The 25,883-nt window shown below is 39.2% G+C and overlaps 1 protein-coding gene across 4 annotated transcripts in view; it reads right to left on the bottom strand.

Moving 5' to 3' along the window:
* Nucleotides 1-434: 434 nt before the first annotated feature.
* Nucleotides 435-25,883, bottom strand: part of USP24 (ubiquitin specific peptidase 24) — a 60,539-nt gene continuing 35,090 nt past the window's right edge. For 3 of the 4 annotated variants that reach the window (XM_052666028.1, XM_052666031.1, XM_052666032.1), the window contains 37 exons: nucleotides 25,591-25,688; nucleotides 24,733-24,828; nucleotides 24,349-24,577; nucleotides 23,245-23,404; nucleotides 22,859-23,014; nucleotides 22,213-22,283; nucleotides 21,540-21,700; nucleotides 20,658-20,719; nucleotides 19,908-20,099; nucleotides 19,489-19,606; nucleotides 18,615-18,759; nucleotides 18,088-18,207; nucleotides 16,737-16,862; nucleotides 16,432-16,530; nucleotides 16,117-16,199; nucleotides 15,752-15,893; nucleotides 15,244-15,363; nucleotides 14,627-14,847; nucleotides 14,110-14,234; nucleotides 13,359-13,500; nucleotides 12,871-13,021; nucleotides 12,372-12,467; nucleotides 11,631-11,734; nucleotides 11,393-11,506; nucleotides 10,568-10,664; nucleotides 9,151-9,267; nucleotides 8,435-8,527; nucleotides 8,013-8,115; nucleotides 7,225-7,346; nucleotides 6,851-6,964; nucleotides 6,515-6,580; nucleotides 6,175-6,241; nucleotides 4,821-4,899; nucleotides 4,295-4,370; nucleotides 3,396-3,482; nucleotides 3,090-3,200; nucleotides 435-2,920 (listed from right to left, as the gene is read on the bottom strand). In XM_052666028.1, coding sequence (XP_052521988.1) covers nucleotides 2,858-2,920; nucleotides 3,090-3,200; nucleotides 3,396-3,482; nucleotides 4,295-4,370; nucleotides 4,821-4,899; nucleotides 6,175-6,241; nucleotides 6,515-6,580; nucleotides 6,851-6,964; nucleotides 7,225-7,346; nucleotides 8,013-8,115; nucleotides 8,435-8,527; nucleotides 9,151-9,267; nucleotides 10,568-10,664; nucleotides 11,393-11,506; nucleotides 11,631-11,734; nucleotides 12,372-12,467; nucleotides 12,871-13,021; nucleotides 13,359-13,500; nucleotides 14,110-14,234; nucleotides 14,627-14,847; nucleotides 15,244-15,363; nucleotides 15,752-15,893; nucleotides 16,117-16,199; nucleotides 16,432-16,530; nucleotides 16,737-16,862; nucleotides 18,088-18,207; nucleotides 18,615-18,759; nucleotides 19,489-19,606; nucleotides 19,908-20,099; nucleotides 20,658-20,719; nucleotides 21,540-21,700; nucleotides 22,213-22,283; nucleotides 22,859-23,014; nucleotides 23,245-23,404; nucleotides 24,349-24,577; nucleotides 24,733-24,828; nucleotides 25,591-25,688 — 4,326 coding nt within the window. In that variant the 3' untranslated portion in view covers nucleotides 435-2,857. The remainder of the gene's footprint in view (nucleotides 2,921-3,089; nucleotides 3,201-3,395; nucleotides 3,483-4,294; nucleotides 4,371-4,820; nucleotides 4,900-6,174; nucleotides 6,242-6,514; nucleotides 6,581-6,850; nucleotides 6,965-7,224; nucleotides 7,347-8,012; nucleotides 8,116-8,434; nucleotides 8,528-9,150; nucleotides 9,268-10,567; nucleotides 10,665-11,392; nucleotides 11,507-11,630; nucleotides 11,735-12,371; nucleotides 12,468-12,870; nucleotides 13,022-13,358; nucleotides 13,501-14,109; nucleotides 14,235-14,626; nucleotides 14,848-15,243; nucleotides 15,364-15,751; nucleotides 15,894-16,116; nucleotides 16,200-16,431; nucleotides 16,531-16,736; nucleotides 16,863-18,087; nucleotides 18,208-18,614; nucleotides 18,760-19,488; nucleotides 19,607-19,907; nucleotides 20,100-20,657; nucleotides 20,720-21,539; nucleotides 21,701-22,212; nucleotides 22,284-22,858; nucleotides 23,015-23,244; nucleotides 23,405-24,348; nucleotides 24,578-24,732; nucleotides 24,829-25,590; nucleotides 25,689-25,883) is intronic. The other variant, XM_052666030.1, reaches the window with a different exon arrangement.

The raw sequence follows: 25,883 nt of genomic DNA, 5'->3' as shown, positions 1-25,883 counted from the left end.
GGCACTGCCAGGGGAGGCTGCAGGCTGGGTGATGCTTGAAACACAAGTCCTTGTGCTGACATACCCTGAGGCCTCTACCTTTGCTTGCAAAGGAAAGCAGAAAGGTGATGGGGATAGCAGCACAGCTCTCTGCACTGGGCACCAACACATCTGCTCATCTTGCTGTGAGGCACACAGAAGCCAGTCTAATCCACGACTGCAAGCAGAGCTAGGGTAAATCATTCAGATAAGGTCAGGAAAAGGAACTGCAGACAGATACAGTCTGACAGGCACCACAACATGCCCAGTGTGAGGCTGTGCAGTTGCTTTGGTTTGCTCCTGGCAGGTCCAGTAAGCAGGGTAACCTCTCAGAGCTCGTTATCCAGAGGACCAGATGAAGAACTTTCAAGAGGATCCACAAGACACTGTGTTGCACAGTCTAAAGACTACACTAGTTTTCTGTGAAAGGAATAACTTTATTCCATTGACCAGGAATCCCAAGACTGTTTATCAAGACTGCCTATTTTTCCAGTGCCACACGTTCATGTATTAATTGGACAGTATCTCCCCAGATGCTCACAGGCAGGCTGAGGCTGCTCCTCACCGAACATCATGTAAGCTGTATAAAAACATTTTCATCCAAAAAGATCGGCAGTAAAAAGTACAACATAGAAATGCATCACAATTTACACAAAAACTAGTTTTGTTGAACTCTATTTTCCAAAAAAATAATCTTCAGCAGGTTCAAATGACAGCAGCTGGAAACCAAAATAATTGACCGAGTATCACCTTATTGCAAATTAAAACCATCGACTTTGTACAAGCGTGAGCAGAACCATGAAAAAGTTTGTATTGGTTTCAAGTATACAGTGGTGATGAGCCATCCTGATGCAGTTCTCCCATCAGTGCTTCTCTGGGCATGCAGTAATCGAGGACGTTGTTTCCATAGGAAATAACAGGAACCTGAAGTGACAAGTGGTGCCAACCCACAGCAACGTTACCAGCTTCCTCCATCACCATCACCGCTGTGTACTGACTATCTGTGAAGACTTAGGGCCCATTACAAAGGATTGGGGGTGGGGGAAGGAAGAAAGGGCATCTGTAAGAAACGATTTATTCAAAATTAATTTAAAACGTCACACATTTAAAATGTCCCAGCACATCATCAGAAACATTTATAAAATGCTAACTTTGCCACGTGTCCGTGAAGACATTGTTTGGAAAAAAGAAACATCAAGCAACAAAAGGTGAGCTATTCACTACAATGCCACCCTTGCATCTTTGCACACGCCATTTACGACACGTTTCTCTTAACCCGCAATAAGTTATAAAGCTGTACAGCTGAAATCATATCAGATGTTTGCTTCCAACAGTGAAATGACTGGTTAATTTCAATATTAGTGCACAACAGTGAAAAGCTGTCTGCTGCTTCTTGGTTCAGCAACAGTCCGTAGAAAGAAAAAAAGGCACTTCTTGGCTGGTTGTGCCTTTAACTTGGCAAATTTGTCTATTCTGGAGGTGCCCAGGCACTCCTTGAGATGCCCTCCCATTTCTGTGCATGTTTGTTTACATAACTTCTAAAGTAAGGCAGAATCCATAAATAAAGGCAAAAAGCAGTGCAGAAAATGTGACAAACGCAAATGTACAAAGTAAGAAGTTAGTTGGCACAAAAGAAGCTAGCATCCTGAACCAGAAGTCACTGAACTAAGCTTGATATGGAAAACAAAACCGTGCTCCAATCATCCCAACTGCCTTCCAGTTGTTTACGAGCAAATCAAAAGAGCTGTGATATTTTAAATGTTGCCTGGTCAAGTGAAAATATAAACAAAGCCAAATCACTCTTTCCCCGTGTTAAAATTGCTTAATAAAATCTGCACGACAGCGTCCCCAAACTCAATCAAGGAATTATTCATCATGTACAACCAATACTAACTTTCTCAGTAATTTGAAAGCACAAGCAAGTGATTGCAGGTCACAGGATCGAGACTACGTTCGATTCAATATGTCTCCAAAAGTAAAAAAATTCATGACTAAAACTGCAACAGAAATCCATTTTAAAGTGCTTCTTTTCTTTTAAACTACTTTTTTTTTTTTTTTTTTTTAATTATTATTTCTTTAAATCCACCAACATCCTTTCATAAACACTTGCATACCTTGAGAACCTTTTTCTCTTGCGGCCCTTCCTGACTGCCTGTGGTTTTTGGAAGGGTACCCCAAAGACAAGCCACGCGAGAAGCTCCATGACCAAACCTTTCTGTAAGGAGCTGCTCTCCTTGCAGAGCAATCTTACTGATCCTTCCATTGAAGAGCTTTACAAATGAGCAGGGAGACATATTAAATACAGAAGTCCTTATGTAAACTGATTCTTTAACTAATATTTTACAATGAAATGTAAGTCATCACACATCTTTATACAGAAATTTGAATATTCCTATTCAATATTATCAGAAAGATTAAAAATTTGCCCTCCATACATAAGGGCAGTCTGGTTTTTCTCTGTATAAAAACCAAAAGAATTTTTTTTTGCAGCATCACAGAAAAGCAACAGTTTTACATTCACTCATTTAATGTTCACATAAAAATTCAACCACTAGCGTTTGTGTATTTGATAAAATCTTCTTGACAAAAATGTTGTTGGTGTCTGGACTGTCATAAGCTACTGCAGGTGAAGATGCAGTTTTCTAGAGCATTTGTCAATCTGAAGCCTTCGTGGCTAAGAAATGCTTTTAGCTTTCAGGGAAACAACCTTCTCCAGCATTGCCATAGATCCTTCTCTTCCAGACTCTTGTAATAGCATAAGCAATAGGACTCTAGGTTTCAACAGGTACCAGGCATTAAATGTTAGAGTTGATCTGTTCTTGGGTTCACGGGTATCCTTTTACGGGTCAACATCATCAAGGTCACTTTTAGTCTCACCAATCATCATAGGAGACTCTGAGCCCTTTCAACACACACAAGGGGTGGGGAGAGAAAGATATGGTACATTACTTATTTTTCATCAGGCACACAATTATCGTGATTACATTCAGTGATGGTTCTGATCCAAACTCCACACACAAGTCGAGCAATGCAACTGACAATAAACATGCCCTCATTTAATTGTTAATTACCTGCTGTAGATGTCTGTCTCCATTCTCATTGGCTGGACTGCTTTCTGACCCATTACTGCTTCCAGACTGATCTTTTTCATTCAGCAGTGCTGTGGCATAGGCAAGTGTGTCCTGTAAGGAAGAGACAAGATAATTGTATGGATTAATTTCTACAGAAACAGCCACAAGATACAGGTTTGCCAGGTAGGAATGGCATGAAGTACAGTGGAATATGGTAAAGCTGCTAAAACTATAGCTGCTAACTGAAAAGTGAGAGGGGAAATAAATCAAGCTTCATGCCATCTCCCAGGACTGACACACACATACCTGTGCTGAAATAGTGCGCTGGAAGGTTTTTGCAGTTGATGTCTCATTGGAAACGTTGCTCTGAGGTGCCCAGTAATGTTCAGACATCTGCATTAAAAGGTGCATTAAAAAAAGCATAAAAAAAACCAGGAAAGCTACAGAATTGCAGTATGAGCTCTACATGTGTAAGATCTTATACACTTATGATGACAGGTAGGCTAACAAGTCTGGAATAAGCTTCCTGAATCCATCAACAAGCTGGAGTGCTGAGATACAGCCTTCTGATGCAGCCAAGAACAGTTTCAGAGATTACTGCCCCTCAGCTGAAGTCTAGTCATCAGCTCCTTCTGTCTGCCAACAACATGACTGCAGGTTATGCAGCTGAAGAGCAGTAGATCCAGACATTCAACAAACACTTTCAGAAGCCAGTAGATGGTAAAAATAGGCACAGAACTATCCAGAGCTGTCCGTTCAAGGGAGGAGTGGCAACAAGTGCCAGCTGCACTGCAAGCATCCTACTGACAAGATTATGTAGAAACAAAAAGCCGGACATGTCAAAAGCTGTGTTCTGTGCAAAGCTTAGAAGATTCTGCAAGAAATCCTCTCCTCCAATGAAAAGAAGCCTAACAGGAATATAGTGGCACTGAAAGCTTCCCACATGACAAAGAACAATAATCATTATGACCATTTCCACTCAGTTACAATTATTGCACAAACAGCTAAGCCTAAAACATATGGTGGCTTACCAAAGTTCTTGAATGTACCAGGTTTAACTTCATCCAAGCTCTCATGGTAAAAAAAAAATAAAGTAGTTTGTATTTTTGTCTTAAATCAACTTAAGATTCAAATAGAGAACGGAGGTTTTATAATTCTTGCTGTAAATAAAGTGATGTTTCTCCATACAGTTACAGCCAAACTACCTTTTTCTGTAGCCACTGCACAGCCCAACTCCAGTGGTGGGAATTCTCCTTGAAATAATCTTTTGCAGTAGGGCACCTTGGAAATCGAAATGAGTTTCATTATTAATGAACAAGGCACTCTTGCCAAGGGAAAAAAATAATAATCCACATATATTTCTTTATGTTGCTGCCCTCTGTATGCTGACTTCAGCTGAATAATTCTATCATTAACCAAGTTAGCAAGAACCATAAAGTTTACACAAAGTAGTACCTCTGTACAGATACACTTATTTCAGAACTATGCTTTATCAAAACATCTGCCAACTTCCAAGCAAACAGAATTTAGTAATCACAATATTTCATATGTCTGGGGCAGTTTTCTTATCTTTGTCTTGGTCTTAATGCTAGGCAGCTACTACTACAAGCACCACTTATATTACAGTAACAGAAGCTAAAGCTGATCAGAAGTAGAAAGAGCAGCAGCCTGAACAGTCATAGTGGGGTCTAATGCAAGAATAAATTAAACAGTGCAACCCACACTACTCACTTCTGAGCCAAAGTAACAAGGAACTTGACACACTGGTAACAGCGACTGCTGTCCACATGGTTGCTGTGGTGCATCAAGGCTGTGGGAAGAAACACTTGGATTAAAAACCACAAATCAGACTGCTGTGTACCAACCAGGTCGAAAATGCAACAAGCTTGAAGCTAGAATTTCAGCTTATGTGGGAAAAGGTTTTGCTACAGATGTGAGCATGAGCATTTGTGCTCAACACACTGCTGCATCACTGGCAGTTTTGAGTATTTACAGAACTATTGGATTAAAAACAGATCCAAGTCAAAAGGCAGTAATTCTTTCAAACATGGTACCTGAACTTTAAACAGCCCTCTCCTAACACAGTTTTTTTTCCCCTATAATCCATTTTATGTTAGATAATTGCTACGGTTACAGATTTGAAAGAAAAGAAGTTTGAAGTCACGGTAAAAAAGGAGGAAACCACCAGCTTCCTCCTGGATTATAATTGCAAAACTAGGATAATGTCTGAAGCTTCGTTACACAAACAAGATAGTAAAAATCCTGGTAAGGACCACAGACAACTATTATTTGCTACCTTCTTTTCTTGGAGTAAAAGCAGCCAATGTGACTGACAGGTCATGGACCACATGCAGAGAAACTGAAAGTTGTTTAGTGCTGTTGCTAGGGAACTCCAAGGTAAACCCACAACACTAATTCCCAAAACTCACAGCAGTTCTCAGAAAGCGTGCTATTCAACAATAAACACAATAAGTCTACAACATAAAGATTAAATTGAATAATTGCATCTCTCCTCTGCAGAAATAAAGTGCCATGTACTGTTTAAACTACAGAACTGGATTGGTCCAAGTGGGACCAACATATCTGGAACTAAAATAACCACTATTCCCTTACATTACTTCCTGTTATCTTCTCTTCTGTTAGTCATACATGGAAATCAGTAACCAGAAGAGCAGTGAAGCATAAGAGAGAATTTTTTTTTTTTTAATTTCTTTCTCACTAACAGAATCTGAAACAAAAAAATCAGGTGAAAGCCATAATCTGAAACAGCTTCTCAACTAAACAGCTCTGAAAGAGATACCCAAGCAGCACGTGCTGATTAGATATGCTCTTTGAGCACTGTGTGGCTCATCTGCATCTCTTACACAAAAAGCCATTTCTCCTGATTCATATGAAGCAAGCTCTCATCATTCTGGGTCTTCAGTTGCTTTAGTAACTTCACTTCAGTGGTGGTTGTTAAATCAGATAATGCCATGTTGTTTTCCATCAGAAATAATACAGAAGGATTAAGAAACCAGAGGATTATAAGAATTATCAGCACAAGGGTTAGCAGAAGATAGGAGCATTCACACACTGGCTTACTTGCCTATTAATCCATTTTCAGTTTCAAAGGCAAATTTGATGCGCTCTACCTGTAAGGGGTCTTCGATGACCTGGCAAAAAAGGAAAAGGTCAACAGAAGTCATGCTTGAGGCCTGCATTTGCACTACAAAATGGTTTTAACCACCTCAACGTGAAAAACAAATGAGACTTATGAAGTTACTGTGCTGATGATCTGGTGTTAATGGAATTGGGAAAAGTTATAAACTTTTGAACGGAAGGATCAAAGATTAGTTGAGATTATCTGTGCATCTCTGCCTTCTTTATTATGCACTGACAGAAAATCCATCCTGTACTTAATGTGCAGGTCTTTGCCATTCACCTACCAGTATCTCATGGAGTAACTGGAATATGTTTTTCAATTCATGAGGTGGAGCAGTTTCCAGTTGAGTCTGCATTAAGAAATATAAAATTATTCACAAATAAAATAAATAAAATAGGTAAAATAGGTTGATGGTGCAGAGAACTGACAGAGTGCTTCACAGCCTTTTGAAAATTAGTTATTTTAAACTGCAGAAGTTAAAAAACAAGAAAACCCTCCCAAAATCCAGCAAACTGTACCGACTGCTCTGCTGCAGATCCCAGTGCCATTCTAACATAAGACAGCACAACCAAAGCTCAGAACAAACACTTATGTAAATACAACATCTTGACATCCATACCTTGATGAAGTGTAGCACAGTAAAGGAAAAGTGCTCATTACAAAAGCAGCAGTACACCACCATCTCAATGAGAACCGACAGAGATCCAGTTAGCTCTCGTAATGCATACATCACCTAAAGGAAAGATGCAAATAATTCTGTATGTAGCCATACAATTATTTTCAAGAGATGGATCAAGTTTATGATAAAATATTAGTCTTCTTCAGGAAGGGTGTATTTTTTTTCTCCCTTTTCTCACAGCACTTCACTCAGCTCCTGCTGCCCAGCTCTGGGGGCCTGGGTCAAGCATGGCCCATTCAGTGAGAACAACTCAAGTTAGCACTATCAGACCAGATACACGTTCAAGTAAGGTAGAATTTAGAACAGATAGATACCTCTATTAAGTAAGGTTTTCCCTCGGACAAGAACAACAAGGCTTCCACTTCTTCATGGAGTGTCAAAAGTGGACCTGAAGTAGTGATGCTTAGAGGTGGACGTTGCTTAAAGAGACCAGGAGCTATAATAGCAAACAGAAAAACAATCCATTAATAAATGACATTGTTCTACACACCTTGAAGTCACTGCTGACATTTGCTACCTTGTCATTTCTCAAGTCATTCACCTTGACTAGCTTTTATGGTGCCAGCCCAAATAATAAACTTTATGCTAATGTATCATTTACGTTATTGACAACATAGGGAAATGAACTGCAAGAAAGCAAAAGCAGAATGTTCAAATCACTTTGGTATTTAATTTCACTCCCACTACTGCACATTCACCATGCTCAAAGCTTTTATCATTCTTCTGTTACAAGTTTAGACTGCCTCCAACTCCAGAAACTATAAACCTCAGACAAAAATCAAGTCTTCTTTTCACAAAGAACAACTTTAAATTCCTTCTTTAGGGCACTGGAAGTCCAAACTCATTTTTTTATTATGTTTATTTGGAAAACTCTGCCTCCTGTAAAAAACATCCAACACAGTGTTTCATTGATTATTCTGCAGTAGCTCAGTCTAGAGACTCCCATTATGAGATATATAAGAGACATAACAGATGTGAGTCTCACAGCCAACAACACAAGCTGAATTGTTCACAAGAAGCAAGGCCTTACTGATGCTGAAATTACTCCCAGTCAAAATAACTGAAATGCAATGTTACCAAAAGCCAAAAGTGCAACTCTTACCAACATTCCTTTGTGAAGAGACATCAGAGTGCAGAACAAGTAATGCGACAGTATTGTGAAGGTATCCAAACTCACGAGCTTGTGCTGAACTCCACCTGCGGTTCTGTTTCAGACAAAGGGGAGATTTAAGTGAGGTCTGATTGACTAATTAATCAAATTCTGTTAAGTCAAAACAGAACAATATCCTTAACAGCCCACCACCACGTTCTAAGACTTCAAATTTGGTTCACAGTTTATTAACACCAGAATGCCTCAACTTGTGCCAACACTGCTACTTCTTCATGGCAGCACAGAGGAATGCTAAGACTCGCATGAAACGTGCAGAATAATTTGAGGAGTGATCTACTTTAAATCAATCAACCAACAAGGTTTTTGCCCATAATGTAAGAAGCTTAACACAGGAATGGGTACATAAGCTTTACCTGATTACTCTGACGGTTGGGACCAAGGAGAAAGTTGATCATGTGCCTCAAAGCAGAATGTCTGAGAAGAAGACTGCTAGCCCTTATACCCTGCTGTTTAGACAACAATAATGCATTACAGACCTATCTAGGTAAAGAACTCGTGCTCTAAGGGACAGAAGTAAAACTTTGCTAAACATCTTTAAAAAGTTGTGAACTTGACAAAGCTATGCTTTAAAGGACACCTCACTGCATACAGCACACTAGAGAAACTTTGTCAGGATCAGTATAGGCAAAATAACTATAAAAGAAGCAAACAAAAGAATTAAGGGATAGACAGAACCCACAATAAGGTGAACAGCACAGTACTGTGCTGTCAGTGTTTCAATGTTTCTACTTTTTACAGGACAAAACCCCCTCCCCCAACTCCTTAGTATTTTTTTTTTTTAAACAGTCAAAAAGTCCCCAGTGAACAAAACCTCAACACTCAGTCTTTGGAAATGACATCCTCACTAGGTATAACTTGTCTGAATGTTTTTGTATGATTTTATCCCTAATCAGCGTTCAAAGTCACTCAGCACACACAAAAGAAAAAGAACCACCCTAAAACAAGGAACAAATACATTTCTGGAAGAGCTTCACTGCGCTGCTTAAACCTTCCATGAAGATTGTTTTACTGTTTTACTACTGTCCTTTAAAATCGAAGTAATGTGAAAAGATGATACATGGTTGCTTACCTTCTGCACAAAATTGTTGAATAGTAAGAAGTACTGAGCACAGTTTTTACAGTTTTCAGGAACATCTTTATCCAGTAAAGCAAGTAGCACCTCCAATAACTGATGTAGACTTTTTAACTGCAAAAACAATTATTAACTTGCATTTAAATGCTTCTCTCCTGCTTAAAATACAGGCATTTCTACATTTTCAAGTTTGATTAACAGAACAGTATGTATGGTCAGCTACACTTGCTGTGATTAACATAAATAGCTAACGTAGGACTACAAACTGACATTTCCAACTCTGAATTAATGTGCATATATTAAACAGGAGTGCAGTGAAAGCATCAGTAACTTGCTTTCACATGGGTAACTTGCTTATAGAAGTGAAACTCAGCAGTTACACAAGTTTGCAATATTTTTTAAAGCAATTCAAATTAGTCACAATGTAACTGATGTTCAAATGTTCCAGTCATTACAGCAATACACTGAGCACACTAAGGGCCTTGGTATAATGCCTACTGCATCTTTGTTAACATGAACAGCTTACAGTAAGTAATCAGAAGCTCTTAAGCTATATTTTAAATGCCCATCTTCCTACTACTCTATTAAGCTTAGAGAACTTCACAGCAATCTTTCCTCGAAGCTTTAAATAAGGAATTTTCTTCACACACAACAGTTGTGCCTTCCAGCCATAACACTGCTTTAAAAAAAATATTAGAATTGGATGCAAGAAAATCACTTCAGACTAAACAAGATTTGGGCACCTGAAAGTCCCTACCATCTCCACTGACAGCTTATAGAAATACGACAGATGACAAAGTATTTCTGACAGAGTTCTTTAATACAAATGACTTGGTTCAGATATCCATAAGAAACAGGTGAGCCTCAGGCATTTTCACGTAATTTCTGCTGAGTTTTCTTACGATATTAAAAAGAGCCAAATATAACAAACCTGCACTTCCCAAACTTACTTGCCCAGATTTTTTAGTAAGAAGTTAAACCACTGAACAACAACCATAGTTCCAGTCTCTCCCTGGAACGTGACAGCTCAGCTACTGCTGTACTGCTGTGGGCTTCTGACTCTGAGCGAGTTAAAAACTAAGCTGATTTCTGGGCTCTCTCTGTTACAGAGAAAGAGAATAAATCTTACATTCTTTTAATATTTGGAAACCGCGTTTTCGTGAGATGCCACACATTCACGTTGAAATGAGACAGAACTGTTTAATACTTCAAACTTCTAAGAATTACAGCAGCACATTACTTCCCAGGAAGGAGCAGACAAGCATTAACCTATTCAAGAAAGAGCTACAAGCCTGCTGAAGACGAGAACCTTCCACTTTGTCATATGCAAATCACACTGCATTGCCTGCAAGCGAAACAAGAGACACTGGGTAGAGACAATCAGCAGGACCATGGCTGACGAGGTGTCACTAACCTTCTCTTGGTAAAGCAAGGCACTGTCGAGGGTTTTTTCAAGAATAGTAGCTACAGCAACTCGCACCTCTCTTACACTGCATTCCAGGAGGAAAGTCCTGGAAGATAAAAGGAAAAGCTGCAAGAAGAACTGGAATCAAAGTGTACATATATCTACTATGATTAAGTGTGGCATTTATCATTTTAATAAGGGTAACAGTTCAAAAACACCTCTTACATTACACTTCTGTGGATAAGCTTTAACTTGTTTTCCTGCACTCCTGCTTCTCACTACAAAAGCCTATAACAATGCTTTATTCATTCAAAGAAGAAAAATCTAAAACTAAAAGCTACCACAGGATCCTGTCCTCCAACACAACTTGTAAGACAACCTCCTCTTTAGGTTGGCAAATCCCTCTGTTATCAGTTCTCCAAGAATTGCCTTAAGCTTATCTTGAGTTGGTGAGTGAAATACAATGCAATTCATTTGTGATCACTGTCAGGTAATATTTAACTCACCTTACCCTAAACATTTTCACCACATTCTCTTTCCCTTCACTTGCAGGAGTGACTTGACAAACACATTCCAAGGCATCCCTCTGAATTAAATTAGTTTGCATCCTTCATCTACACTGCACTACTGTCATATTTTCAGAATAACCGAAAAATCTGAACAGAGGTTTTTATTTCTAACATTTTCTTAGCAGACAATTTAGAGCACCTGTTTAAAGAACATGCACAGTCAATTTCTTGGCAATCTATCAGTACAGGTATGCCAGATCACATTATTTCAAAGCCCAATCCACAGGCAAGACACAAAACACTGAAGACAGAAATAGGCACTTACTTTACAAGCTCCCGGCCCTCTGGTCCAACAAAATATTCAACTAACCACTGACAAGCATCAATACTTTTGGAGAGCAGTGCATCTATGGTTGCAATCCACTCTTCTGTATCAGCCCTTTAAAACCAAACCAGGGGTAACGGTCAGTAATGAAAAACAGCTGCAAAACCCAAACAATGTGCCATTTCACTTCTTCCTTTTGTGCTGGGTCAGAAGTGGCTTTCCCACAGTCAGACCTTACCTGAGTTTCTTCTTGGTTCGGAGATAAGTTTGGAAAAGGAACTGGACTGCCAACTGTAAGCTCACCTTTGCCATACACGGATAGTAAGGATGTTTTACCTTTGTCTGAAAGAAACACCACATTTACTCCAGAGCAGACCTATACCTGCAGCACACATTCTGTCTCCTAAATAAGTCAGCATGCTCTATTCAAGTTATTTACTTCATCTAGAAAACAAGACAAACCACACTTGTCTGTGCTGAAATCTGTTTCCAGTAACGACTATGCTAGTTCAACATATATGCTAAAACAGGAACAAACTTGCTGGAAGGCCCACTATGTCTGTGGATGTAATAAATACTGGTTTGTTTATTAATCCATAACTACACTCAGAAAAACTAATTAAACTATGTTCAAATGAAGGTCTATCAACTTCAAGATGGCTAATGCCAATTTTTGTACCTTCCATACACAGGGGAATTTCTGCCCCTGCAGAGCTCTGTTTGCATCAGTTAATTTATTTATTTTTTTTAATTATTATGGCACAATGACTTTTTCCCCCTCTGCTGCAGCAGAAGGCTGGAGTCAGCTTTGAGATGGATGCTATCAGTGTGACGAATTACTGGAGTCCAAGAATAGCTCAGTTTGAAAAGCAAAATCATACCAAACAATTATCTTCTAAACTTCCTGTTCTGGGGCTTCTCTAACTATTGCTAGTCAGTATTTCCAGAGTACTCAAATATTAAAAGTCTCATTACTTACAGCGTTTAGTGAAGCCAGTGACAGAACAAAACTGAAGTAGTCACTACTGTATACATCTCTGTTCTTCATAAATTTCAGATTTTCATCTCTCACCATCTGCAGATTTTTTTTTTTTAAAAGAAGGCAAAAAATTAAAACTGCTAAAAAAGCATTGAAGTGACATTTGATCTCACACATAAATATGTATGGAGTTGAAAAATCAGAGTCAGACCTATTCTGTTCATTCTCTGAATGACTACTTCAGTGGAGGGGGAAAATATATGGGAAACTTAGAAGACTGATGTAAACCCAAGAACTGATGCGTCAGTTTCGGGAGAAGTAATAATAAAACATACAATAATGCATCATTGAACAGCCTGTTACCTTTACATTTGAACCCAGTCACTTTCTGGCTTACTGTTCAGTAATGGAATTGCCTCAAGGTCACCTTCAAAGTTTCTCTTATTGTGAGCTTAAGCTTTGTGTGAACAGCATCTACCTGGAACTCTGAGTGCCCTACCTGGTATATCCGTACAGGCATCTTCTCAACAAAAAGTCCCTTTTTTTCACCTTTTCTGACCAGTTTAGTTAAGATGGACAGGCGATCGCTGTTGGGTCTGTGGGGTCGTGGTGATGACTGGGGTGAAATTTCTGGTGAAGATGGAGCAGATCTAAAACATAAGAATATCAAAGGCAATAATGTAACTGTGACAAATCTGCAGTTCAAGTCTTAAAATACCAATAGAGCCAGTATCACCGTAAGGCAAATTCAGATGACAGTCTAAACTACTTCTGAAGCTGTCAGCTTGAATTTCTTATTCCAACAGTGACAGGAGTATGGAAGAGTAAGTTACAAAAGCAATAAAAGGCCATTCATTAAGCAGCTTAAAGAAAAGCAGGGGGATAAGCATACTTTTGTGTGAAACAGGAATTATTCATGCCTTCATTCTGGAGATGAATCTGTACACCAGAACAGGAGAAGCCTTTATGGATACAAGAGAAACTTACAGTGAGAGGTCCTCAGCTTCCTGACGCACGACACTCACTCGACTTTTCTTTGGTAAGACTGGAGAGTTCTGATCAGACACTCTCTGATAAAACAGCATGTAGGCATTCCAGTATCGCCGCCGCACGTCAGGGTAAGGGTTAGCTGATGAGAGAAGAGGCATTTGATGGACCTTTGGAGATTTAGAACTCTTTTCATTCCTAGAGTAGAGTAAAACCGAGTGTGCAAGCACTGAAGACTGCAGAACAGTTACTTCTTGGATCAAAAAAATCAGTCCATGTTAGAGAAGAAAAACAGCTCCAAAGTGAAGAACATACTTCATAAGATGATAATCATCAAATTATTCAGCATGTGAATAATAGTATCAATGTATTTGGAATTAATTCCTTAGAGCACTGAAAAATTTAACTGTGATCCCAAACCACATTTTATACATATTCTGACTAGCCTAAGATAAGATCTAGTTTGTATTTTCTTCAAACCATTCTAACAGTGTGCCATTTTACTTCTGAATCTCCTGTTATTAAGTCCACAAAGAGTTGAACAGTGAGCACAGTTTAACTAACATTAGGTCATGTACAAATGGTTATGTCCTTCAGTAAAACAGAATGCTTTGGCTAGAAAATGTTTGGGAAGGACCATTTCCTATTAGACCAAATCACGCAAAGAAGATATAACTGACTCAGCTCCAACACTACTGAGAACTGGTATGAGATACAAAGCTACTGTAAATTAATCTTCAATTCTACTTACATTGATCATAGACTTTAGGTCTGTACTCTCCACCAAAACATTCATACTCCAAGGTTTCATCAGTTAACTCAAATTCTTCAACAACAGTGTCATTAAATTTATACCACTTTCCCTTTCCACATCCCCTGTTGTCAGAACAGAACCATGTTATTTGACTGTTCAGCCAAAAACAGCAACAAAAACAATCACCAAGGAATATCAGAGAAAGGAAGGCCCTTAACACACGTTTGTTTTGACAGGAAATAGAAAATCCATCTCAATGACAAAACTTGATTAAAAAAAATCATGCTTGATTAAAAACTTAATTAGCGAAGCCCATAATTTGCAACTGCGTGTCCCAAAAAGCACTCAGAATGCAACACAAGATACATAACAATTCATGAGACTCTGATAATGGTGACAGCAGTACTGGGTGTTAAGAAAGAAATGGTGCTTCCAAAGGAGCTCTGAATGGCTCATTATACTTCCTATAACATGCAGTCTTTAGACTCACTACGTGAGCCTTCTTGGTTGTTACCTCCTGTCCTTTATAAAGGAGTAGTAATGCCCTGCATGAGCCTGGCCACTGTGAACAATCACACCAACAAGCTCATAGTTCTCTGTAGGTGCAACTTTCTTCCTCGGGGACCCTCCGCCTCCTTGATCCATGTTTCTACCATTGTCCCCCACTTCTGAGGACGAGTCCTGGCGAGCCATCCCTGATACAGTGTAAGGCTCCATGTTCAGCATCCAGGGGAACTGTTTGAAGAGAGATTTTAGATTGAACAGAGATTATGTCATGCACTCACTGTGTGTAATTTTGTAAGTCGTATTAATACTTCCCACACCGTAAATACTACAGGAAAGCATGGTGCTTCAACTTTTCGTTCTCCTGACGCAGAATTTTAATAAAATATCTTTACAGAGGCTTTTGCTCAGGCTTTCTGAAAGGAGTCTGAGAATGCTGCAGACAAAGACAGCTCAAAGGAAAAATACTTTTCTTTAACATGATTGTATTGTACCACATGTTCAAAAGCCCAGTATCAAGATGTGAGGGAAAGAAGGGAGAACGAATAGGAAGCGTGAATGCTTTCATTTTTCATTGAGTGGAGAGAAAGGAGTGGGAACAGGAAGCATACTGGAAAGTATTCTTACCCTTATTTGTTCATCATATTTAATAGAACGTCCGCTCTCCCAGTCAAAGCCAAATCTCATCAGGTGTATCACCAGCAGGTTTGGTAAGACCTTAATGCACGTGCGCTTCACTGTAGTTCTCTTAGAAAGGAGAAGAAAGTATTGTCTTCATCTATGTACCTCAAACATGCTCTAGTTTTTCTACAGATGTTTGATTCCAGCCACCTGACGTACCCTACTGGAGGTAGGATAACTCTAATGCTGACAGACAGGGTGCTATTACCATTACAGAGTTTGTGCAGTAGACTGGTATGTTTCAAAACATTTGACTGTTCTGCCATCCTTCTAAATGTTCATTTCACAACACAAGTTACAGGACATGCAGAACACCACCTGCATTTGTTTAGGGATTTAGCTTTTTGATTACGAAAAGAGTAAGCAAAATTTAAGTATGGTTTCATGTGAGCATGTAACACTTATGAAAACAAACCACGGCTGAATATTCTTTCACAGACATTAAGAACAATACCTTTTCTTTGCATTTTTCACAGTAGTATGCATTACTTCCTTCCAGAACTTCTCCCCTAACAAATTGATCCAATGATATTTCCAAACTTTGACACGAAGTCACACCTAAGTTGAGAGCCATGAAGGCTTCCTCTCGCTCATATCTAAATCCAAGAGGAAAAAAGGTAAATACATCGACAGAACAGAACCTATCCAACTTGCATTAACAAGACACATGCTTATGAATTTACATTAAGTTTGCCCCATAACTATCAACATCTATGATATTTACAATCAATGGCATATTATCCCACCTTTTAGTGCTGCTTTGACCTGCATATTTTAAGTTATGGCAGCTGATATCTAACACACTAAATGTAACATTACCTGTGAGGACAGTCCTTGCAGATCTTCTGATCAGAAAAGATACCTTGAAAAGTATTCTTAAATATTTGGTCTCTTCCTATTTTCTGTCAGAGATGTAAAATTAGATATCAGTTGTATATACTGGCAGAGTGAAAGACCAAGCATACAACATGAATTTTAAACTCCTGAATATTACTTAGATTGCAAAATAATTGAAGTGGTTCTTTGCCTTCTCTTCCAAGAAAAAGAAAAAAAAAGAAAAAAAAAGAAGAGAACAGAGGAAAGGTATCAAAAAGATGCACGTATATGAGGAAAAAAAATCCCTGAAGATTTTACCTTGAGGTACTCATCCATCTGATCTATAAGACTGGTAAAGAACTCGTAAGCATCCTGTTGCTCTCGAACATAAAGTTCCTTATTCCACATCTTGAAGATCTACACAAAGTATAAACATATTTAAAGAGATAACTGTTCCACATAAATATCACTAAATATATATATATATACATATATATTTAAATAAATGTTATATTTACACATTCTGAATTTCTGAGGTAAAACTTAATCCCTAGAATTTCTGCAATGAGAAAACAGTGAATAAATGACTTCTTGCTAAGTAGGACAGCAAAAAGAAATAATACCTTCCAAAAGTTCTCAGGTACATAATACTGTAGTTTGCTCTCCATCAGGTGACCAAAAAGAGACTGAACTTGATAGAACACATTGTCATCTGGATTGTCGGTATCATCATCAATGGAAAGCAGAGCCTAGGAAAAAACAGGTGCAATCATTTTGATAAGAACTAATTTAATAAGGTTAAGTGTTCACAACAAACATTATTTGTTTGTCTGACAACTTACAGCAATGATTTATTGGAGCCTGTATATATTTTTAGTATGTATTTATATAGAGAGAGCACTATTCATATATACACACATTTCTCTTCTTATTTTTCAGAACAATTCTTGATTAATTGATCAATGGTGCTAAAATGAACTTGCATCTCAGACAATGGTAATTCAGAGAATCACAGGATGGCCTGGGTTGAAAAGGATCACAGTGATCATCTCGTTTCAACCCTCCTGCTATGTGCAGGGTAATCAACCAGCAGACCAGGCTGCCCAGAGCCACATCCAGCCTGGCCTTGGATGCCTCCAGGGATGGGGCATCCACAACCTCCCTGGGCAACCTGCTCCAGTGTCTTACCACCCTCTGTGTGAAAAACTTCCTCCTCATGTCTAACCTAAATCTCCCCTGCTTCAGTTTAAAACCATTCCCCCTTGTCCTATCACTGTCCACCCACGTAAACAGTCGTCCCCCCTCCTGCTAATACTCTCCCTTCAAGTACTGGAAGGCCGCAACGAGGTCTCCCTGGAACCTTCTTTTCTCCAAGCTAAACAAGCCCAGTTCCCTCAATTTTTCTTCATAAGAGAGCTGCTCCAGCCCTCCATCATCTTCGTGGCCCTCCTCTGGACCCATTCCAAGAGCTCTACATCTTTCTTATGCTGGGAGCCCCAGGCCTGCACACAGTACTCCAGATGGGGCCTCTCAAGAGTTGAGTAGTAGAGGGGGACAATCACCTCCCCCTCCCTGCTGGCCCTTTTTTAATGCAGCCCAGAACACAGTTGGCCTTCTGGGCTGCAAGTGCACACTGCTGGCTCATGTCCAGCTTCTCGTCCACCAGGACCCGCCAGGACTCTGTAGGGCTGCTCTCAAGGAGTTCTTCCCCCAGTCCATATAAATACCTGGGATTGCCCCAGCAACACCTTGCACTTGACCTTGCTGAACCTCATTAGATTCTCACGGGTCCACTTCTCCAGGCTGTCCAGGTCCCTCTGGATGGCTTCCCTTCCCTCTAATGTATCGATTGCACCGCTCAGCTTGGTGTCATCTGCAAACTTGCTGAGAGTGCACTCGATGCCATCCTCTACATCACTGATAAAGATGCTGAAGATTCTGAGACGATGACCTTGAGGACATTGAACCAATTACCTCTGGGAGACCAGGCTGCATATACAGCTGCTGGAAGACAGCATTCATGTAACAAGTAGCACCGCCATTCTTCAGTCCCACAAATCCTGAAATGGAGCGACTATCCACTGGTGGAAGATACTGAAATGAGAAACATTTTTTTGTCCCAGTAAATTATGGAATGCATGAGATTCCAACAAACATTACAGCTTTTATAATCACCCCTACACGAGCTGTCAAACACGATTTCATGGAAAACCAGGAATACCAAATCTGAAACGTCACAAGAGCTGTATTTGTTCACTTGCATAATTAATATTTAGCAGAAAACTTAAGCAACAGCCTAAAACATTTCTAAATTGCTAGTTAGGCTATGCTTTTTCCTTACCCAGGTAATCGACTCAGAGCATTTGCTTAAAATGGATCTTAATTTACTTATCTGCTTTCTTGTCATTTCAAATTGAAGACTATGGAAATTTAACGAACGAAGCAGTTAACCAAATCACAGTGCTCCGAACCACAGGAAAACAAATGAAGAAAAGGCTTACATCAAACTCCTTGGTAAGAGCTGGGTCACACTGATGATGCATAGAAAGCAGCTCTTTCGTAATAAGCTGAAGATTGGAAGGTGAGCTATCAGCCAGCATTACTAACACTTCATAGGCAGCTAATCGGCTATCTGCTGTACTGCACCTGAAAAGGAAACTGCAATTGAGAATTATTTTGAAGATGACTCAATTATTTCTAATTCTAGAAAGCCACATTACTTGGAACAAGTGGCAACTGCTCAGAAGAACTAGTTTAAATGCTAAAAAAACCCCCACCAAACTGAGATACTGTAGAGTGGTATCTTTTCTTTCTTGGGGAGACAGGAAGGAAAGCAATCAGTTAATACAAACTCATAGTGGCTCAGAATATCTCAGGTACAAGGAGACTTGCTCAGCATTAGCTTTTTATAAAAAATAGTTATTCCAAAAGAAAAAAAAAAAGAGTTAAATGTATTTTTGATATCCTCATTTAAAAGGGGCTTGTAAAGTTCCCTGCTTGTGCTCCAACTCAACCAAATTCCCACGTGAGGATGAACAAAAGGAGTACTCTTTGGCCTCATGAAATCAGCACTCAGTTGTGCTTGCAGCTCTTCATTGATCTAACAAGCAAAACACAGCCTTTGGAAGCACAGAACAGCAAAGACAAACAAAGGAACATACAAAAATTCTTCAAAAAGAACTTACAAAAAAAGAACTTACAAAGACACTATTTGGACAATGATATGGGAAATGTATAAATTGGAAAGTGACACTCAGAAGAAATATTCCAACATCAGTATGAACTTCTTGTATCTGTAGCCCCAGTATGGCTGACATTTGCATTCCTGAACACCACTTGGACAAAATCCAACATTAATGAAAAAGCAATTTTTACTTTGGATGAAAGTCTTGCTGACTGATTGCAGCACTGCCTGCTGGAGAATGGCTGTTCAGAATAATCCTGGATGCTCGGAAGAGGAAGTCATCCAACAATGGCTTAATCAAAGATGAACCTGTAACACAGACCCATATCTACTGTTAAACACATTATTGCAAATGTCAAAAGGTCCTCTGTAACAGTAAGGTCACTGAATATTACCACATCAACAAAACTGCATCCAAATGGCTTACCACAAGTCACAAGTACAATTAAGATACACTCAACACTACTTCTTCAGCTCTGTCACTTCTGTTGATATATTATCATGCCTTCATAGGTATTTTCTACTGATTAAAACATTTCTTAAGTCATTTTTCAGCGCTGTATAAATTCACACTAGTCCAACAAACTTTAGGATAAAAAGGAATACTTACCAACCATTTCCTTCTCTGCCCCACAGAGTGAAAGGAGAGTCTTGATGAGCCTCAAATGTCCTGCTAATAGGATGTTATCAGCTTCACTGGTCTCACACTCAGCTGTGCGGTTGGGTTCAAAGTTTTCTAGCCAGGTAATCTCATCTTCTAACATGGCAGCTGGGCTTATTTTTAGCTGTTCCATTTCTGATGCTACAAGACAAAAGAACCTCTTGCCCTGAGTCTGTAGAATTTAAATACAAAGAACTTCAAACAGTTCAGTAATTAATGTATGTTATGACAATGCCACATGCCACTTTAATAGGAGGCACTACACAAAGCAGTTTATAGGAAAGATCACAGCATTGGAACTTACTATCTGTCACTGACACGGACTGCATTACTTTAGAGAAAAAAACAGAATACAGAAACTTAGAAGACAGATACTTTGAGCAGGAACAGCATCTAGTCATGTGTGTGTTGGACTGTCTTACACATCATCACGATCAGCAACTTCAAACACAGACAGGTAACTTCATGCACAAACTCCTACCTAGGCACTGTACAAATGAGACCTGGAGTTCAGATGCCTTACAGTTAAAACACCAAGAATGGTGTCCATGTCAGGAATTAACAACACAGAATGGCTAGCACATCAAGTTAATGGTGAAACAACCTCATGAAGTCTACATTCTACATCTCATCAACAGAAGGAGGGAACATTTGGAAGTTGCGAGCAGAATAACATGCATGTAACCTAAACATACTTACAAGTGAGGTCATCCAATAACTGACATCTCAGATCAAAATATTCGGTACACTGGGACAAAAGTCTAGACAAGTTACAAGTAGAAAAAAGGTTTTAAAATTCAAATTAGAAACTGCTTTTTCTAGGCAGTTAACTTTGAGGCCCTCATGCTCTGTTCTTCTAACCTAATATACTGCAGCTATTTAGGTATGCTTTTTGGCATGCCCACTACAGCTTTAACAAATTGCTTCTGAACTTTTCAGTCTTGCTTTCACCCCACACTTCACAACATATCAAATAACATCAGATTTTAGATTCTCATTCACTCAGATTCCTCTAGAAATTAGTGTTCAAAGTTACTGTTAAATTCAGTGTTTGTCCAGTCAGAGACAAGTCAACACAGCTGACACTTATAGCCTTTACAGCTATAATGATTAACATAAGCAGCAAGAAAACAGGTGAGATCCTTGCTTCAGACATCACTAAAAGGGCTGGGGCATTCTGGTTCAATTTCTGCTTAGGATCTGTGAAATACTATTACATAAATTCAATGTTTCTGTCATACACCCCATCACCTCTACACCTCATTGTGGAACTCCAGTCTGGTTTTGACTACTGTGAGAACACCCTGGCAAGAGCAGGCCTATTCAGCAATTAGATCTTCCTAGAAGTCAAATAAGCCAGACTTTAGGAGTTCACAGAGGAAGAGTTGTACCTTATAAACTGGAGGAAAATAAAGCTGAATTTTCCTATTTCTCAAACTTACTGGAGCATGACAGGGATGTCTGCTTTCCACAGAATTACAAAAAGACAGTTTAGTTCAGTTATAGCTTAGAGATTCCATGGCATTACTAATGTAAAAACACAATAAATGTCCTTCCTCAGCCAACATGCATATGACTCACCTCTGGTTAATTCCTCTCATGATGCTGGTTGGTGACCAAAGAGGCAGCTGGGCACCAAGGATAACGCTGAGGAGAAACTGGTTTGGCTTTTGTACATCTGGATGAGTTGATGTGTCAGTTTGACTGAGGGTGTACAACTGGTCACAAGCAACACGACGAATCTGAAACAGCACTGTTGTCAAGCACTAGACCTCACTCAAAGATTGCTAAAAATGCACACTTTTCTTTGGTTACAAATCTACTTAAAATATATATATATATTTTAAGAGGGTTCAGACACTGGGAAGAATTTTCCAAAAGCTCAGAGGAGTGCATTAGATGTTACCCAATCTTCTGAGATGCAAGTTCCCTGTAACTTCCCCTTGCTGTGAAGGTAGAAGTAACAGTATTATAGAATCTGTCTAACCCAAATGAGACTACTGCCGTTACACTGCTCACAGCACAGCCTCATGCCCCTTGGATTAAACAAATCTAAAGAATGCAGTACTTCAGCATTTGCTATCAACACAGTACAAAATACTGGAATCCCTAAAATTACAGACAGGTCATTTATTTGTATGCAAAAAATGTTCAAGTAGTTGTAATGTAATATTATCTCTAGACTGCATTAAATGAACTAAGTACACAAATGACACTGAAACATTTAAGAAGTTTTCAGACAAAGAAGGCTCACCTCAGCACTTGGTGATCCAAGCAGTATGTCAATAATGAAATCAGCAACACAAGGCAAATTGTAAAAAGATCCTAGAACAGAACAATACCAGGCCATTTTTTCTAAAATAATGGTTTAAGATCAGTTACTTACAGTCTTATGTTAAAATGACCACAGCACTTCCCCTCCTGTCACACCAAAAAGCAGTAGCAGGTGTTTGTATGTTTCTTTATTTCCTTCCCTCACCATAGAGTGGCACTACCTCATAACAGCATTTTCTTTCTCCCATCTCCAGGATTTACAGCTCTTGTACACAAAGGTTCAAGTACTGAACATTAGCTATGCAAACAGCAGCACGTGCTATTCCCTACTCCAAGGCCAGTACAAATATTTATATACTGGCACTATGTTAGCTTACCCAATGAATTTCACTAAGGCACAGCACTACATGCCTTGTTTCATACCCACCTACTGTTTATTGGTTTAGAAAAAAGAAACAAACAAAAACAATACCAAAAAACACCATCGCTTTTTAAAAATGAAATTGTGTATTTCTCACTTGGTTGCCTCAACAAATTTTTCATATTTTTTTTTTCTTTACTGCTTTCAAAAGCTTTCAATCACCTTTTACATTCCAAGTAGTGAGTAATCCAATTCTATTTCATACCTAGCTGCTGGCTGCGTAGCTGAAGGCAGGTTACTAACAGAGACAAGGCTTCTCCAGCAATCAGAGCATCTTTGGTAGACACGGACTGCTGTCTCACACAGATACCAGCGTGCAGTGCAGTTGGCTCTCCTTCACTTCCTGAGCTGCAATTACTTCCTGCATTGAGAAATGGTGAAACACTCTAATCCATTGCGTTTTTCAGGTATTTTCAGCTTATGGTCAGTTCTCAGCAACTTAAGAACATTCCCCAAATGCCAGATGAACGTACAGCATTTTTCTCAGATTTCCATAACTGAATGAATTCAACATCAAGTTTCTCTAAAGTTCAATTACAAGTAAGCCAACAACTTTCTTCAGAAAGATGGCTCAGAAGCAGAGCAACCTACCTGAGCTGCTAAGTCTGTTTCGAATCCCTGCAGGAAATAAAGAGTTGTTTTCTTTTATTGGCTGACTACTTCCTACGAGGTCCAGTCGTCCTGCAGCAGCAGCCCAAGAGAGTCGCATGAAGCAAGCCACAGTGGAAGTGAAGTCATTCACCTCCATAGTCTGAAGGAACAAGAAGCAACAGTTACTTCTGTGATCTTCTGCAGCCTTAGTTAATCACTGGGATATAACAGGAATGTATCTTTTGGATCAGGTCAAATACCCATTTGATTTTCTTTTCATCTCCTCTAAAATAGGCTCAAAGATACTTCTATCTTTTTTATTACAGAGACAGGGAGATTACTATTGCCCACTGTATAGGGAGTAATTGGTTTTTAAATTCTCCACTTCATAGACCATTCACTTTACCATATCTGCAATTACTAATTTAACCACGCTAATTTCATTCATATCAATCAAATCAGAAAGCACTGGCTAAGAACCTAAGATAGTATAACCACTGCAATAACTATGAAGTTGGTTCAATTGGATGTGACTTTCAAATGGTTTGAGCTCTGTCAGCTTACAATGCTTCAGTAAATAATCAGCCTCAGACAAATTATACTGATATAATCTCCCTCCTACAGAGGGAAAAACAGCTGTTTTTTGAAAATACATAAAAGAAAGAAGTTTCCTCTTTTGCCCCCAATCAAACAAGCAATTTCTTACTGAGCTATTTAAAACACAAAGCTATCAAACACAAGTTCAAGCAAGAACACCCTCTGTTCCCTCAAAGCAAACGAGAATAAGGTCTTAAGAGCTGAGAAGCATGACTGAAAATAAATCGCAAGTAAGATTTCTTGCATCTTTATTTCTTGCAGGCAGCTCTGGAGCACTGCTTCCCTTCATAGTTCAAAAATAATTCCAACGACTAAGTAAAATGCTAACATTCAGATGAATGTTAGGATGAGAGACTGATGGCATGGATTTTCCAAGACTTTTAAATGGAGGCTGGCAAAGAACCAGTATAGAAGGCAGACTTTTGACTAAAAATCCAGGAGCCATGGAGCTGTCACCAAAGAGCTCACCACTGCTACATTACCATAAATTATCAAACACTTCCTTACTTGTATGGCAACTCTTGCTGCTGGTATGATCTCTTCTACCCTAATGGAGGATCTATCAGACACAGAGAGCTGTCGGTAGGATGACTTCTCAGGTGTCCCACAAATGGACATCTGCCTACTTGCTTGTCGGCTGACATTACGGAAGGGGCGTGAGGACAGTGCTTCTACTCCATCTTTAATAAGATCTTCATCCAGTAAGGTAGGCATTGTCTGTCCAACAAGCAAGAACCTGCATTTACAGAGCAGAAACACCCAGTTTATTTTTCAGTGCTTAAAGCAAACAAGTGAAAAAGAACTCAAAGCATCAGTTTATCTTAAACATGGCAAGCCACCCTCCAAAAGCCAAGAAAGCAGCACTCTCTCTAATGAAAAGAAATCACATACCTTGCAAGTTGCAGGCAGATGGAATAGACTCCCTGTCTGGTTTCATAGTCTACTTCTGATGGAATGGAATCCCTCTGCATCACATTCACCACCAAACTTAAAAAGAAATCAATAACACAGGGTCTGTTTTAAAGTATTTTACATTAGGAGAGCGCTGCAATTAATTTATCTCCATCCTTCCTTCCTCCTATTCATCAGCTGAATGCCAATTACGACTGCCACTCGGGCACCTTTGGAGACTAACCTCCCCATTTTCCCCTCCAGCATTTACAGATTGGAGATTTCTGCTCCTGATGGTGAAATTCAGGACCTGTAGGGGCTGGGGTGCAAAAACGACTTCAGAACAACATGTACTTGTGTCAAATTTATCAAGAGTAAGTAGTAATGCTAAGTCTTCCAAACTACTCACACTGTATCTTAATCCATCTGAAGGGCCTGGATTCTGGAGATGGTCAAATTCAATTGTTCTCAATGCACAATCTATGCCTTGACAGCTAAAAACTGTCTGCTGGTGTCTATGAAGGACACAGTGTGTGTAAAGAACACACTTGCAAATTTGAACTGAAATAATCAAATAAGTATCCAAACATCCACTACTTCAGCATAAGCTACGATTTACAAGCTTATCTGTGCCTACCTTCATTTTGGGGTTTAACAACATACACTCCATTACATTACAGTGGTAGCTACAGCTACCTTTCCAGATGCTCACTAATGAGAGAATAGCTTTGGATGGACTTTTCCTCTGGAAAAGAAGTTTAAAGCTTTACTATTGTGCTGCATCACAGAAAGCAGAACCACACAGAAATGCTATCTGCATGAAGTGTTACAAATGGAGCCAAGATTTTGAAATCTAACCTCAAACCTCCTGCTCTGAGAAAATTTTCACAGAAGGACTTTGCACAGTTTCTTGCCATTTCATCATCTGCAGTTGGCATCAGCTTGGAGCTCAGTACCTAAAATAAAGTATCCACACACAAGTCTTAGTATTCTTTTACTGCGAAGATCAAAAGTAAAATAGAAAAATTCTATAAAAAAAGAGAAGAAATTAGCAACATAGCTACATGGAGCTCTACTTTGCCAAGATAAACCAGTTTAAAAATATCCAGGACAACGATATCTATTATAGATATTCATCCTGTACCAAAGAG

This window comes from Tympanuchus pallidicinctus, unplaced genomic scaffold (assembly GCF_026119805.1).
Source record: "Tympanuchus pallidicinctus isolate F22 unplaced genomic scaffold, pur_lepc_1.0 scaffold7, whole genome shotgun sequence".
NCBI lineage: Eukaryota > Metazoa > Chordata > Aves > Galliformes > Phasianidae > Tympanuchus > Tympanuchus pallidicinctus.
This window is presented reverse-complemented; position numbering and strand designations above follow the sequence as displayed.